A 14,491-nucleotide genomic window follows, 5' to 3' on the forward strand; every position below is an offset into this window, starting at 1 on the left:
CCCTACAACTATAAGCAGTGATGACTTCATGAGATTCTTTATAAATAAAATTGTTTCAATAAGGGAAAAAATTTTAACCAACTTTCCTAGTATCGCCTCTGGTTCTGTCAACTTAAAAAATGTTACTAGAACCTGATTTATGTTTGGACTGTTTTTGTTCTGTTGAACTCTCTGAATTGTCAAAAATAATAGCTTCATTCAAACCACCCACATGTCTGCTAGATCCCATCCCAACAGGGTTATTTAAAGATGCATTTCCCTTAATTAATAATCACGCCCTGGATCGCTTAAGATGTCTCTAATAAACGGTTACGTACCACACGGCTTTAAGATTGCTGTAATTAAACCTTTACTTAAGAAATATAACCTTGACTCAGGAATCCTTGCCAACTATTAGGGCTGTATACCGAACCAAGGTTCTTCTATAGCACCGACCGAACTGCGTCGGTCGGTGTATGAACTGAAATGCCACTCTTTTTTCTGTGTCAAGTTTCGGTATTGGCTGTAACATGTCACGTGGTGTCCGCACGCAGGCAGGTAAAACACCAGACATATGACAAACAGACTACGTGTTTACACCCAGAGCTGTATAGAGCTGCCCTACAGCTTGTATGTCTATGATGCAGGTTACGCCCACAGACGGGGTTCACGTGTGCATGTGGCGTCGAACGGCTTCGACCACACACGCAACTTTCTGCTTACGAGCAGATGTGATCATCTGCGAAGAAATAATCTGTTTGAAGAGTTTCAGTCAGATTTTAGAGCTCACCACAGCACTGAATCTGCACTGGTGAAAGTTACCAATGATATTCTCATGGCCTCTGACAACGGACAGGTGTCTACACAGGACCTGATAGATAGAGTTGCACTCAGGTCCAAATAATCCAAACTGACCCGGCCCTAGCCCACAGCCATCATCTCCGAACCCAACCCAATCCGACGAATTAACAATAATTACAGGTCAACCCCCCCCCCCCCCCCCCCCCCCCAAAAAAACCCAACATTTTTAATTAAGCTTTGACTGCTTATACCACCGACTATTATTAATGGTTGGCAGACGCGTGTGGATGAGAGGGCAGAAGATCGGAGATGAGAAGTCGTTAAAGCGCATTAAATGCTTCCCCTGCTTCTGCCTGCATCCTGGTCTGATGTCTGATATTTTGTGATCTCACCTGTTTGGGTCATCGGCCGTGGGTGTCCACTGAGTGTAGCAGCTAAATGAAAGTCCATTTGATCTGACGGATCGCTGGAAGTAGTCCATCTGAAGCTTAACTGAACTTTTTACCTCTTTCAACCGGCCAGTCAGCGTGCTGTGAAATGGCCACATGTGGCAGGTGCAGTATGGCAAGCCATGTTTGTAAATATTGGATCGTCAGCTGCGTGCATCCCTGACGCAATAAAAAGCCCAACACCGACCCGGCCCACACTAAGCACACTATTATGGCCTGGCCCTATCCGAATCCAGGTCGGGTGGGGTGATTTTGGCTGTTCCTAAAACAAGACTGAAGCTCAGAGGAGATCAGGCATTTTCAGTCATGGGCTCCAAACTCTGGAACAACCTGCCCCCCAACATCAGGCTGGCCACCTCCCTTTCTCAGTTCAAATCCCTGCTAAAAACACATCTGTTCTCGCAGGCATTTATATACTCTGGATGGGTCCTTGTTAGGGATTGAAGTTCATCCAACTTGTTTCCAAGCTATCTCACATTGCCCATCATGATCGATGGAAGAGACGGTTTGAACCTCATTCTCCTCGCCCTCTTCTTTGCTACTGCTCTGCATCCATGACCTCTCCTTTTCAACTCGTATGGGATTTGGGGCTGTAGTTGAGATATTATTTGAACTTTTGAGATGTTAATCAGCTGCTCCCGGTTATTAAAGTTACACCTTGTTGTTATGGTTACGCATCATAACAAATGTCCAAAAGCAAAGATGTTTCAGTAAAAATCCTTCCAGCTGCACAGCATCTGATACCAGAAGAAACAATCATCCAAAAAAAGCGATTTATATCCAGAAAAAAAAGGAATTAAAGTTTTCAAAAGTAATATCTCAGAATGAAAGTAACAGAGCTACTCCAACATGCAGCCATCTTGAGCGGCACAATTCAAAAATTTCGAAGAAATCAGCCATTTTTTTTTTAATATTAAGCTGAAATTTGGTGTGGTAGTAGCTGAGAGCAATGCCCAATAAATAATGAATTAAACTAATTCAAGATGGCCACCAAAGCTAAATTTAAATGTCTTCATCTCAGCTATTTTTGCACAGAGCTGACATTTGGTGTGGTTATAGCTGAGAACATTACCCATCACATATTGAACCCAAATCAAAAATCCAAGATGGCCACCATAGCTTAAAAGAAAAGAAAAAACTCATTGATAATGTGCCATTTTAAGCTGAAATTTGGTGTGGTGGTAGCTGAGAGCGAACCACAACACATAATACTGTCAAATCAAAATTTTAAAATGGCTGCCACGTGGCAGTCCACGTCAAAATTTCTCCAGGAACTTTCTAGTTTAACTCTATGTTGAATGAATATTATTCTTATATAAGGTCATAACAGAAACTGGATTTGAAAACCTAGATTAAAATTGTTCAGTGTTTTAAATTTTGAATTGAAACATTTGTGACAGTCTGTCTTGTGTTGAACTCACTTTGAGCCAGCAGCTGGGAGATGGTTTTACGGTTGTCCTCTGAGCCATCACACTCTTTAGATGCAAGTTGTTTATTAGCAGTCTCCATGCGCTCTAAAAATCAGCAGTACACAACAGAAGATCATTCAGATGCTCCGAAATAGTGTTCAAATACTTTTAAAAGACAAACACATGACTGAGTTACTTCAGTCCAGTTCAAACATTTCAGTCATCTGCTCAGTAATAGTATCAGTCAACTTCTTTCAAGAGTTTAAAGAAAAGAACTTGTACTGTAATCTTGTTTGAAGAGTTTAGTACACAATAAGCAACAAGGACGCTGATTTCAACCTAACATTTTTACTAAAGGTGTTAACAGACATTATGTGCAACTAACTGTGTGTGAGTCTCAAAGTTAAGATACTTAAAAGAAAAATACAGTAAATAAACCCCAGAGGGAGTGTCCTCAGGCCGTACAGACGTGTCAAATCTTCAAGTTGCAGAAGAGATGTAATTTTGGCTGCATGTTCAAGGCTCTTACCTCTTAGGTCCCTGTTGAAGTCGTGCAGACGGCGCACCTCCAGCTCCAGCTTGTTTCTCATGGTTTTCTCTAGGGACTCCCTCTTGGAGGAGGACTTGGCAAGGTTTTCATAGGCCTCTGACACCAGCTGGATCTCTGTTTCCAACTGCCACACAAAGCATGAGAGAAAACATATTGTCAAAGATGTTTCCCTGCTGTGTAATGGATTATTTAACCATTCACTGGGTATCCATCCATTCTCTTCCGCTTATCCGGGGTTGGGTCACGGGGGTAGCAGCTTAAGTAGGGAGGCCCAGACTTCCCTCTCCCCAGCCACTTGGGTCAGCTCGTCCAGGGGAATCCCAAGGCATTCCCAGGCCAGCCGAGAAACATAGTCCCTCCAGCGTGTCCTGGGTCTTCCTCTGGGTCACCTCCCGGTGGGACGTGCCCAGAACACTTCACCAGGGAGGCGTCCATGAGGCATCCTAACCAGATGCCCGAGCCACCTCAACTGGCTCCTCTCAATGTGGAGAAGCAGCGACTCTACTCTGAGTCCCTTCCGAATGACCGAGTTTCTCTCCCTATCTCTAAAGGAGAGCCAAGACACCCTGCGGAGAAAACTCATTTCGGCTGCTTGTACCCGAGAGCTTGTTCTTTCGGTCACTACCTAAAGCTCATGACCATAGATGAGAGTAGGAACGTAGATCGACCGGTAAATTGAGAGCTTTGCTTTTTGACTCAGCTCTCTCTTCACCACGACAGACCGATACAGTGCCCACTTTACTGCCAAAGCTGCACCTATCCGCCTATCGATCTCACGCTCCATTTCTCCCTCATTCGTGAATAAGACCCCAAGATACTTGAACTCCTCCACTTGGGGGAGGACCTCCTCCCTGACCCGGAGAGGGCACTCTACCCTTTTCCGGCTCAAGACCATGGCCTCGGATTTGGAGGAACTGATCTTCATCCCAGCTGTGTCGCACTCGGCTGCAAACCGCTCCAGCGAAGGCTGTAGATCACGACCTGATGAAGCCAACAGGACTACATCATATGGAAAAAGCAGAGACGCAATCCTAAGGCCACCAAAACGGATCCCCTCAACACCTTGGCTGTGCCTAGAAATTCTGTCCATAAAAGTTATGAACAGAATCGGTGACAAAGGGCAACCTTGGCGGAGTCCAACTCTCACTGGGAACGCCGGCTGTAAGGAATTTCCATTCTCTCTAAAAAGAAAATGGTATCTGATCAGCATAATAATTCTGAACAACTCACGTGTGATGATTCCTAAGGCTGACAAGGTGTAAACAATGACACATGGCCAAAAATAGCTGCATAAACTTGTTAAGTTATTTTTTTAAGCTATGGTGGTCATCTTGGATTTTTGATTTGGATTCAGTATGTGATGGGTAATGTTCTCAGATATAACCACACCAAATTTCAGCTCTATGTTTAAAAATAGCTGCGATAAAGCCATTTAAATTTAGCTTTGGTGGCCATCTTGAAATATTTAAATACATTATTTATTGGGCATTGCCCTCAGCTGCTACCACACCAAATTTCAGCTTAATATCTTGAAAAATGGCTGATTTACACTATTTTTCCTTTTTAGCTAAGGTGGCCATCTTGGACAAAGTAGTCCCTCATTCATCGTGGGGGATCTGTACCCTGAAGCCGCGCGATAAGTGAAAAAACGCCAAGTAGGAATAGTGTTGGAGAGTTTTGGACTATTGATCATTTGAAACTCTTTTTCTTATCAGTATACTTGTTTCAACAAAGTTTCTGTGGGTAGAAGTGTACTTTGGACATGTATGCTGGACACGCTGAGAGCAGTGCGGTCTGAACGCCCCAGAGAACACTCTGACCTGAGCTTGCAGCGTCTGTCTTCTAATACTGCCGCATCTGCATTATTTGTTTTTATCTGTTAACCACTCCTACATGCTCCAATAAAAACAGACGCACACAGAAGCAATTTTAGACTTCGTTCTGACCTTGGTCGGATGATGTCTCTCTTTGCAAAGATTTGCGTTTATTATAACTCATCTCTGTTCTCTGTTGTGGTTATTATTTTTTAATAGGTGCTGGTTTTTTAAACAAGAAAAACCCCTACAGATAGTAGTACAAGTAGTAGTTTATTTTAGTATAAATATATATATAAAGGTGTTTTAAACCCTTCCCACACTCTTGCAATATTCTAAACAATGTTTCTAATCTCTAAATGCTCTAAAAGAGCACAGCATGTCATGATTTCAGCTCTCTGCCTCCAGCTGCACTCTGCAGGGAGGCAGATCTTTCAGTTCTCAGGCTCCTCTCTTGTGGAACCAACTTCAGTTTCTGGCCATGAGGCTGACACATTGTCCAGTTTGAAGACTGGGATTAAGACTTTCCTTTTTGATAAATCCTATAGTTAGGGTCGGCTTGGGTTTCCTGAGCTGTCCCTTAGTTCTGCTGCTTTAGGCTTAGACTGCTGGAGGACAAGCTGACCACACTTTTTCACTCTGCTACTGTCTTTACTTACTCTCAACCCGTTTGGTATTTAGGCCCGAGCAGCAAAGCGCTGCGAAGGCCTATTGTAATCGCTCTGTTCATTAGGCCCGTGCAACAATTTTTCCATTAAATGAATTGACCTTTTGGAGGCCTAAACATATCTGACAACTCACCAAATTTGGCGGACACATCAGGACTGAGTGAAAATTGCGTATTTTAAGAGTGTCGCAAAAATCGCAACAGAAACGGCTCAACAGCGCCATCTGGAAATTTTCGAAATACCCTCTGCCTTAATCTTACTTTCTCGTAGAAGCATGAAATTTGTACACTTGCCTAACTCTCCAAGACACATCCGGTCCCATGCAAGACTGAATGGTCAAATCATGACATCACTTACGCCACGCCCACTGAGAATAGGAAGTGTAAAGTTTTACGTTGAACGGTCCCTATCTGACCCGTTACCTGATCAACATGATAGTGTGTCCAGTCACCGAAGACATGTTGGTGTAAAATGGTTTCCAACATTGACAGTTTTCGGTGGAGTATGTGAACGTTGCGGCGTGGCGAAGTAAGACGTAACGTCGTGGCCATACATTTGGCTCTAAATTCCACAGATTTGAGCAGAGATGCACCAAGATCAGTATGATCGATCAATATCCACCCCTTGAAAAGGAATCCATGATAATTGGCCAATAGCCTCCACAGCGCCCCCTAGAATATTTTAAAACTTCAGCCCCAAGCCATTTTTCTGACAAATAATTCTGAAACTCAGTGTATATCTGTATCTTATCAGGACCTATGAAAAAGTCTCTTGGAGCCCTGGTCCAAACCCAACAGGAAGTCAGCCATTTTGGTTCAAAGGATCATTTTAGGGCGTTTTTCAGTTTTCATACATGACAAATTTTAACGAACTCCTCCTAGGGATTTAAAGTGATTGGCTTCAAACTTGGTTGTTATACCCTTAAGGCATTGGGGAGTAAAATTTATCAAAATCTTGAGTTTTCGGAAATGCTAAAGGGGCGTGGCCAGGCCTCAAAGTTTCCCTTCACGCCATAATTTCCAAACACTATAACTTTCACATAGAAAGACCAAATTGCACCAAACGTAGCATGAGTCATACCTGTTATCTTGCTACTTTTTATTTGATGATGTGATATTTTTGTTAAGCACTTTGGTAACAGTTTCTGTTTTAAATGTGCTCTATAAATAAATCTGACTTGACTTGACTTAAGAGTCATCCCTGTAGGATGCCAAACGATCCTATGTGGTCATATTCTGACATCATCAAAGCCCCACCCCCTCAGAACAGGAAGTCACTTTTTTACTTGGAACGCTCCCTCTCTGACCCCCTTGACCTAATCAGGATGATCCTGTGTTAGATGACAGATAACAAGTGGTTTTGACTTGCTCTAACTCTGAACGCTAGGAAATGCCTTGTAACTGTTTTTCCTTCCCTCCATTGATTACGGTGACATTATTTACATGAACGCTCCTACAAGAACCCTGCAGATGTTGGATGCTGCAGATGTTGGACGCTGTCTATCATGGTGCACTAAGATTCATAACTGGCTGTGATTATCATACCCACCACTGCACCCAGTATTCACTGGTTTAAATGGTCACCATTAACTTCACACAGACTCTCTCACTGGTACATTTTCATCTTTAAATCACTTCTTGGTCTGCTGCCTTCATACATCTCCTCCTACATGTCTCTGTGTGAGTGCAGCTACAGCGTGTGCTCTCAGGACATCATTACCTGCAGTGTTCCCTCAGTGTGAACTGAACTTGGCAAAAGGACCTTCTCCTACTCCGCTCCTTTTTCCTGGCTTATCTTACAAAAAGATCTGAAGCTCTTAACCTTGACCTCTCTAAGTGGCTTTAAAAATCTGTTGGGACTCTTGGCAAAAACCAATGCAGACATGTCCCTGCTTTTAGTTTTCTACATTTGCCTTATAATCTAGCTGTTTTTGTTACTTTTTTTGCCATCTTATTTGTAAAAAAATAAATAAATTAATTAAAGCTGCAAGCAGCATTGGAGGCCCACACAGCAAAGCGCCACTCCGGTCTTACTGCGACCGCGGGAGCGCCAGCGGCTCCATCCAGTCGCCATTGTGAACGCTCTCATGCCTATCCCACACTCCTTCACCAGCTTGCACATTTGCCAAATCTTTGTCATCACCTGCGACCACGGGAGCTCCAGCAACGCCTCCCAGTGGCCATTGTGAACGCTCTCATGCCATTCCTGCATGCGTCCACTAGGGTGCAATTATGCCGAATCTTTGAAATGACCTTCCGCCCATATCAGTATGAGTCCAGCTGAAAGCCTTACAAGTGTGGCTAAAATCTGACCTTCCTGACAGGAGTTATTGTCATTTCCTGTTTTGTAGTGCATGTAAAGGATTTCCAGTTTGACATGACTGTCGACGAGGAAGAGGGCTGGCTCCAGAGAAGGGGGCGTGCCAAAGACACCATCTTAGCACCAACATAACTGGTTTGTTCCACTTTGGAGTAATCTGTTTGGGGAAGAATCAGTTTTGTATTGTGTGTTTCCTTGACTGATGAAGCCTTCCAGATGGAAGGTGAAACATTTCAGCAAAAAAAGAAACTGGCCAGATGACCTGACTGAAAATTGTTAGATTGTATACCTGGATTATTGAGCATGGATTTTTTTGATTTCCTTTAGGCTTTTCAACATGTCATATGTGGTCATCAACAGTTAGCGAATGCTGTTTTAGTCTTATATCTTACACAGTGCCAAGCTGGAAGAGACACCCAATAAGCATCGGTTTCTTCTCTGAGTGGGCCGGGCTTAAGTCAAGACATGAATCAACAATACCAATGTGTCTACAAGTGCTCACTGATGAAGCACAAAAAAATCTGGTTTAGATCAGATGATGTATCACTGAGATATAACTGTTGGAATAATCTAGGGGGCATACTCAAGTCAAATGTTAAAGAACAAAACCAATGTATATAGAAGTGCTCACTGATGACGAACCAAAAATCTGGTCCAGATCGGATGGTGTATCACCTAGATATAGCTGTTGGAATAATCTAGGGGGCACATTGGAGTCAAATGTTTAAAAATCAACACCATTGTCTGTAGAAATGCTCACTGATGACAGACAATAAATCTGGTACAGATCAGATGATGTATCACTGAGATATAACAGTTGGCTTAATCTAGGGGGCGCACTGGAGTCATATGTTAAACCACATTATCAATGTGTGTAGAAGTGCTCACTGATCACGCACAATAAATCTAGTGCATATTGGATGAAATGTCACTGAGATATAACTGTTGGAATAATCTAGGGGGTGCACTGGAGTCAAAAGTTAAACAATAATACCAATGTGTCTAGAAGTGCTCACTGACGCACAATGAATCTGGTTCAGATCGGATGATGTATCACTGAGCTATAACTATAGGAATAATGTAGGGGGCACTGTGGAGGCTATTGGCCACTTATCATGGATGGTTCAAGGGGCGGATAATGATCAATCATAGTGATTTTGGTGCACCTCGGCTCAAATCTGTGCAATTTAGAGCCAAACGTATTGCAACGACATCACTTCTTGATTCGTCACGCCCACATCCTCCAGCAAAAACGGTGGACATCATTCCAAAATGGCCGCCTTCCTGTTTATCATACAAAGTTGGTGCAAGAGGGTTTTCTGTGAATCTTGGGGAATTGGACAAGTGTACCAAATTTCATGTTTCTACAACAAACTAAGGTTAATGCGGAGGGTATTTTGAAAACTTCCAGGTGGCGATCTTGAGCCGATTTTTGCGACGCCCTTAAAATACGTAATTTTTCAGCAGTCCTGATGCGTCCGCCAAATTTGGTGAGTTTTGGGATGTGTTAAGGCCCCAAAAGGCCAATTTATTTGACGGAAAAATTGCAGCTTGGGCCTGAGCAGAGCGATTACAATAGGCCTTCGCAGCGCTTCGCTGCTCGGGCCTAATAAAAATATCAGTTCGCTATAGGGGCAGCTGTGGCTGAGTGGTTAGAGCAGTCGTCCTCCAATGCAAGAGTTGGGGGTTCGAATCCACCAGCAGTCAAATGCTGAAGTGTCTCTGTGCAAGACACTGAACCCCTCATAGCCTCTGATGTGTGTCCCATCAGTGAATGAATGTGATCTAAAACTCTGATTAGTCTCTTTAGAATTATTTGTTCAATTAGTTTTGTAGAGATCTAGTAGAGTGCTGTATGAATGAGGCACAGATTGTCGTGTAAAGAACTTTGAGTATCTCAATAAGATAGAAAGTACAGTCCTTTATCATTTACTATTCATACCAAGTATGTTTACTGCCGAACATACCATATGTCTGTGCTGGCACAGAGACGTCCACATAAAAAGAAGTTGTATGCACCTTTTGGAAGAAAACCTGCACAAAATGCTCTAAAGAACACCATGGGCTAAAAGTGCCTGACTCTTAAAGCTCAGTGATGGTTGTGTCAAATTTTTACTGTCTCCTAAAAGCTGGCAGTACCTGCTTCCTTTCAGGAGAAAGGACAACGGCAAAAAAGCAATTTGCAGCACTGTTGCCTTCACAGCATTTACCGTACAAATATATTATCTAAAAAGTGTTTATTCCTGCTGTTTTGTCATCAAGATACTAAATCTTTTATTAAATACCATTTTAACAAATATAAAAAAGTTAAATCTGGTCCTCTGGACATCAAAATAATATATATATATATATTATAACAGCATTGTAAGAGGGGGACAGTTGAACACGGATGCTGCACCCCCTCTTACAATGCTGTGATTGCTAGTATCACTCAGCCCTCTGTGAACAGTAAACAGCCATCAGTTGCTAATGATCCATTGTTAGGCTGATGGTCCTTCTTGAGCATGTGATCAGCTGGTTCTGGTTGTCAGCAGCAAAACTGGTTGATCCACTCTGAGAATGTGCTATTTAAGAGACTGAGCTGAATACAGCACCTCAGACTGAGGAAGTCCTCAGGATGAGAGAAGAAACGTTTCTACTTTTTTTTTTGTGGTTTTTTTTGAATGTCCAGAGGACCAGACTTAACTTTTTCTACCTGGATTATTGAGCATGCATCAGGATATGTTAACAAATACAAACCGGATTCCAAAAAAGTTGTGACACTAACCAAATTGTGAATAAAAACTGAATGCAATGATGTGGAGGTGCCAACATCTAATATTTTATTCAGAATAGAACACAAATCACAGATCAAAGGTTTAAACAGAGAGAATGTTTCATTTTAAGGGAAAAATCTGTTGTTTCCAAATTTCACGGCGTCAACAAATCCCCAAAAAAGTTGGGACAAGTCCATTTTTCCCACTGTGTGGCATCCCCCCTTCTTCTTCCAACACTCAACAGACGTCTGGGGACAGAGGAGACCAGTTTCTCCAGTTTAGAAATAGGAATGCTCTCCCATTCATGTCTAATACAGGCCTCTAACTGTTCAATCGTCTTGGGCCTTCTTTGTCGCACCTTCCTCTTTATGATGCACCAAATGTTCTCTATAGGTGAAAGATCTGGACTGCAGGCTGGCCATTTCAGTACCCGGATCCTTCTCCTACGTAGCCATGATGTTGTGATTGCTGCAGAATGTGGTCTGGCATCATCGTGTTGAAAAATGCAGGGTCTTCCCTGAAAGAGATGACGTCTAGATGGGAGCACATGTTGTTCTAGAACCTGAACATAGTTCTCTGCATTAATGGTGCCTTTCCAGACATGCAAGCTGCCCATGCCACAAGCGCTCATGCAACCCCATACCATCAGTGATGCAGGCTTCTGAACGAACTTGGGCTATCCTTGTCCTCTCTGGTCCGGATGACATGGCGTCCCAGTGTTCCATAAAAAACTTCAAATCGTGACTCATCTGACCACAGAACAGTCTTCCATTTTGCCACACTCCATTTTAAATGACCCCTGGCCCAGTGCAAACGTCTGAGCTTGTGGAGCTTGCTTAGAAATGGCTTCCTCTTTGCACTGTAGAGTTTCAGCTGGCAACGGCGGATGGCACGGTGGATTGTGTTCACTGACAATGCTTTCTGGAAGTATTCCTGAGCCCATTCTGTTATTTCCTTGACAGTGGCATTCCTGTTTGAGGTGCAGTGACGTTTAAGGGCCCGGAGATCACGAGCATCCAGTAGAGTTTTACGGCCTTGACCCTTACGCACAGCGATTGTTCCAGATTCTCTGAATCTTTTGATGATGTTATGCACGGTTGATGATGATAACTTAAAAGTCTTTGCTATTTTACGCTGGGTAACACCATTCTGGTATTGCTGCACTATCTTTCTGCTCAACAATGGTGGAATTGGTGATCCTCTTACCATCTTGTCTTCTGAGAGACACCGACACTCTGAGAAGCTCTTTTTATACCCAATCATGTTGTCAATTGACCTAATTACTGTTAATTGTTATATGCTCAATTTCCTTTTTCCAGCCACTTATTGCTACTTGTCCCAACTTTTTTGGGATTTGTTGACACTGAAATTTTGAATCAACATATTTTTCCTTTAAAATGTTACATTTACTCAGATTAAACTTTTGATCTGTCATCTATGTTATATTAGGAATAAAATATTGACATTTGCCATCTCCACATCATTGCATTCAGTTTTTATTCACAATTTGTTTAGTGTCCCAACTTTTTTGGAATCCGGTTTGTAGTTTGTCACACCCAGAACGTAACAAACAACACTAAGTAATTATCTCACTGGGTTATTTTTTTGCTCTGCCACCTGTGGAGACCTGGAGCTTACCTTTTCTTTCTTTCTGTCACTATTGTGGCTGCTGTGTTTGTGACAAACAAACATATTTAGATTGTGTGGTGAGAACAACAAACTCTTGTGTTCTGATGCAGTAAGAGCATATTGTCCAAACTTGCTGAACCTGACAGGCACTGTTTGCACCAGCTTATTAATGTTGTTTGTTTTGTTCAAATGTCACCAAAATGGAGTGATTTTTCATAATCATTCAGTGTAATTGTTTTGTAGGCTACATATCCTTTGTGCCAACAAGTCTTAGTTACATTGTTTTACAGTAACTCCAGTTCACAAACCACACATTGTTTTACATATTAGAGTAAAAGCATTAAGTACTTCACATAGACCACTTCAACAAATAAGAAAAACTAAAGTTTCTGTTTAAGTTTTTTTTTTTTACATTACCTTGTGCAGCTTTGTGACTTTCTCCCGGCATGCTTCCATCTCCTGCCTCAGCATCCTGTTCTCCTCTGTCAGCACATCAACCATGTGTTGGGTCCGGGACATCATGGCATACGGCTCCCCCACCTGCAGATGTGAGAAGGACTGTGGCAGAGGAAAAGGTCCAGGTTGAACTGACAGCTGAGACTGCAGAAGTCCAGGTACTTGGAAAGGCTGCTGCTGGCACTGAATGTGCTGCTGCTGATGGTGAAGCCTTGGCGATGAGCCGTAGGAATCCAAAGTGAACGCCTGACCCCTCTGAGGTGTCTGATGACCAGGTCCTGGTGCAAAAGGCTCTGCCACTGGGTGGGAGCCTGCTCCCTGAGAACTACGAGGGCCCATAATGGGAAAAATGTCTCCATGGCTCTGTGGTTGCTGGTGAGGAATGGAAGGATGTGATGAATGGGAGGCTGAAAGGATGCTGCTGAGGGTCGAGGACTGGGCACGAGACAGAGAGCCAACAGAGGTGACAGAGGACGTGGGGCTGTGCTGGTGCAGGGGTCTCTGGTAGTGAACAGAACCCTCTTTACTGGATCTGAGGAGACACAAGCTATGTGGTTATATTCAATTCAATTCAATTCAAAAATACTTTATTAATCCCAGAGGGAAATTATTTGTTGTTGTAACTCATTATCCTCATTTCATTAAGAGATGTTATAGATGCTGATGGCTGTAGACAGGAAGGATCTCTGGTAAAGTTCCATCCCACAGTGGATCCTAAGAAACTGGCTGCAGATGCCGTCCGATCCGTCCACCCAGACTCGGCTGGCCTTTCGGTTCCCCCGGGCTGTAGAACCGCCAAAATGCTGGACAGAACTCCTCCCAGAGCGATGGCCACTCCTCCCAGAAGTCTGCTGAGCTCCTCGTCGCTGCGGACAGCCAACTGTAGGTGCCGAGGGACGATCCTGTCCTTCTGCTGTCATGAGCCGTGTTTCCTGCTAGTTCCAGGATCTCAGTGGTCAGGTACTTGAGCACAGCTGGCAGGTAGATGAGAATGCATCCACAGAACATCCTTTCAACTCATTTGAGATGTGGGGCTGTAGTTGAGATATTATTTGAGCTTTTGAGATGTTAATCAGCTGTTGGTTGTAGAAAACTCACTTGTTGCCATGGTTACGCATCATAACAAATGTCCAAAACTAAAAAAGTTTCAGTAAAAATCCTTCCAGCTGCACAGCATCTGATACCAGAGGAAACAATCATCCAAAAAAATGTGATTTACATCCAGAAAAAGAGGAATTAAAGTTTCCAAAAGCAAAATCTCAGAATGAAAGTAGAGCTGCTCCAACATGCAGCCACCTGGAGCGGAGCAGTTCTAGAACCAACAAAAAAAAAATCTAAATATGGTTTCATTTTTTTCTCTTTGCTGCATGAAATCCACTTTGAGCTAAAAATTATCAAAATGTTAAACTATTTGAGCAATTTAATTATGTTTAATCATTCTAAATGAGTCGTCATCCGAGTCCGATTTCCACAACTATGTTTATGAACCGATTTTAAACCAGGAGACTTGCAGGTAATAACCCAGATGTTTCAATGGGTCACATAAGGTCAGGAGGACCTTCAGCATGGCTCAGACTGATTGCATCCAGAGCAGTGTTTCCCCTACCATTATACAAGCAGGGTGCCCCGTCCCGTTAACAGAACCGAGAGCGCCGAACTAC

General features: G+C 42.9%; 1 protein-coding gene across 2 annotated transcripts in view; it reads right to left on the reverse strand.

The window, feature by feature from the left end:
* amot (angiomotin) overlaps nucleotides 1–14,491 on the reverse strand; it is a 79,086-nt gene that overhangs the window by 24,957 nt on the left and 39,638 nt on the right. The window contains exons 1-4 of one of the 2 annotated variants that reach the window (XM_037688158.1): nucleotides 12,993–13,028; nucleotides 12,792–12,914; nucleotides 3,168–3,312; nucleotides 2,651–2,743 (exon numbers count right to left, since the gene is read on the reverse strand). In XM_037688158.1, the coding sequence (XP_037544086.1) occupies nucleotides 2,651–2,743; nucleotides 3,168–3,312; nucleotides 12,792–12,896 (343 nt within the window). In that variant the 5' untranslated portion in view covers nucleotides 12,897–12,914; nucleotides 12,993–13,028. Of the gene's footprint in view, nucleotides 1–2,650; nucleotides 2,744–3,167; nucleotides 3,313–12,791; nucleotides 13,363–14,491 lie in introns of those variants that run through there. The other variant, XM_037688157.1, reaches the window with a different exon arrangement.

The sequence above is a fragment of the Nematolebias whitei genome, chromosome 14 (assembly GCF_014905685.2).
Source record: "Nematolebias whitei isolate Nwh7 chromosome 14, NemWhi1, whole genome shotgun sequence".
Classification (NCBI taxonomy): Eukaryota; Metazoa; Chordata; class Actinopteri; order Cyprinodontiformes; family Rivulidae; genus Nematolebias; species Nematolebias whitei.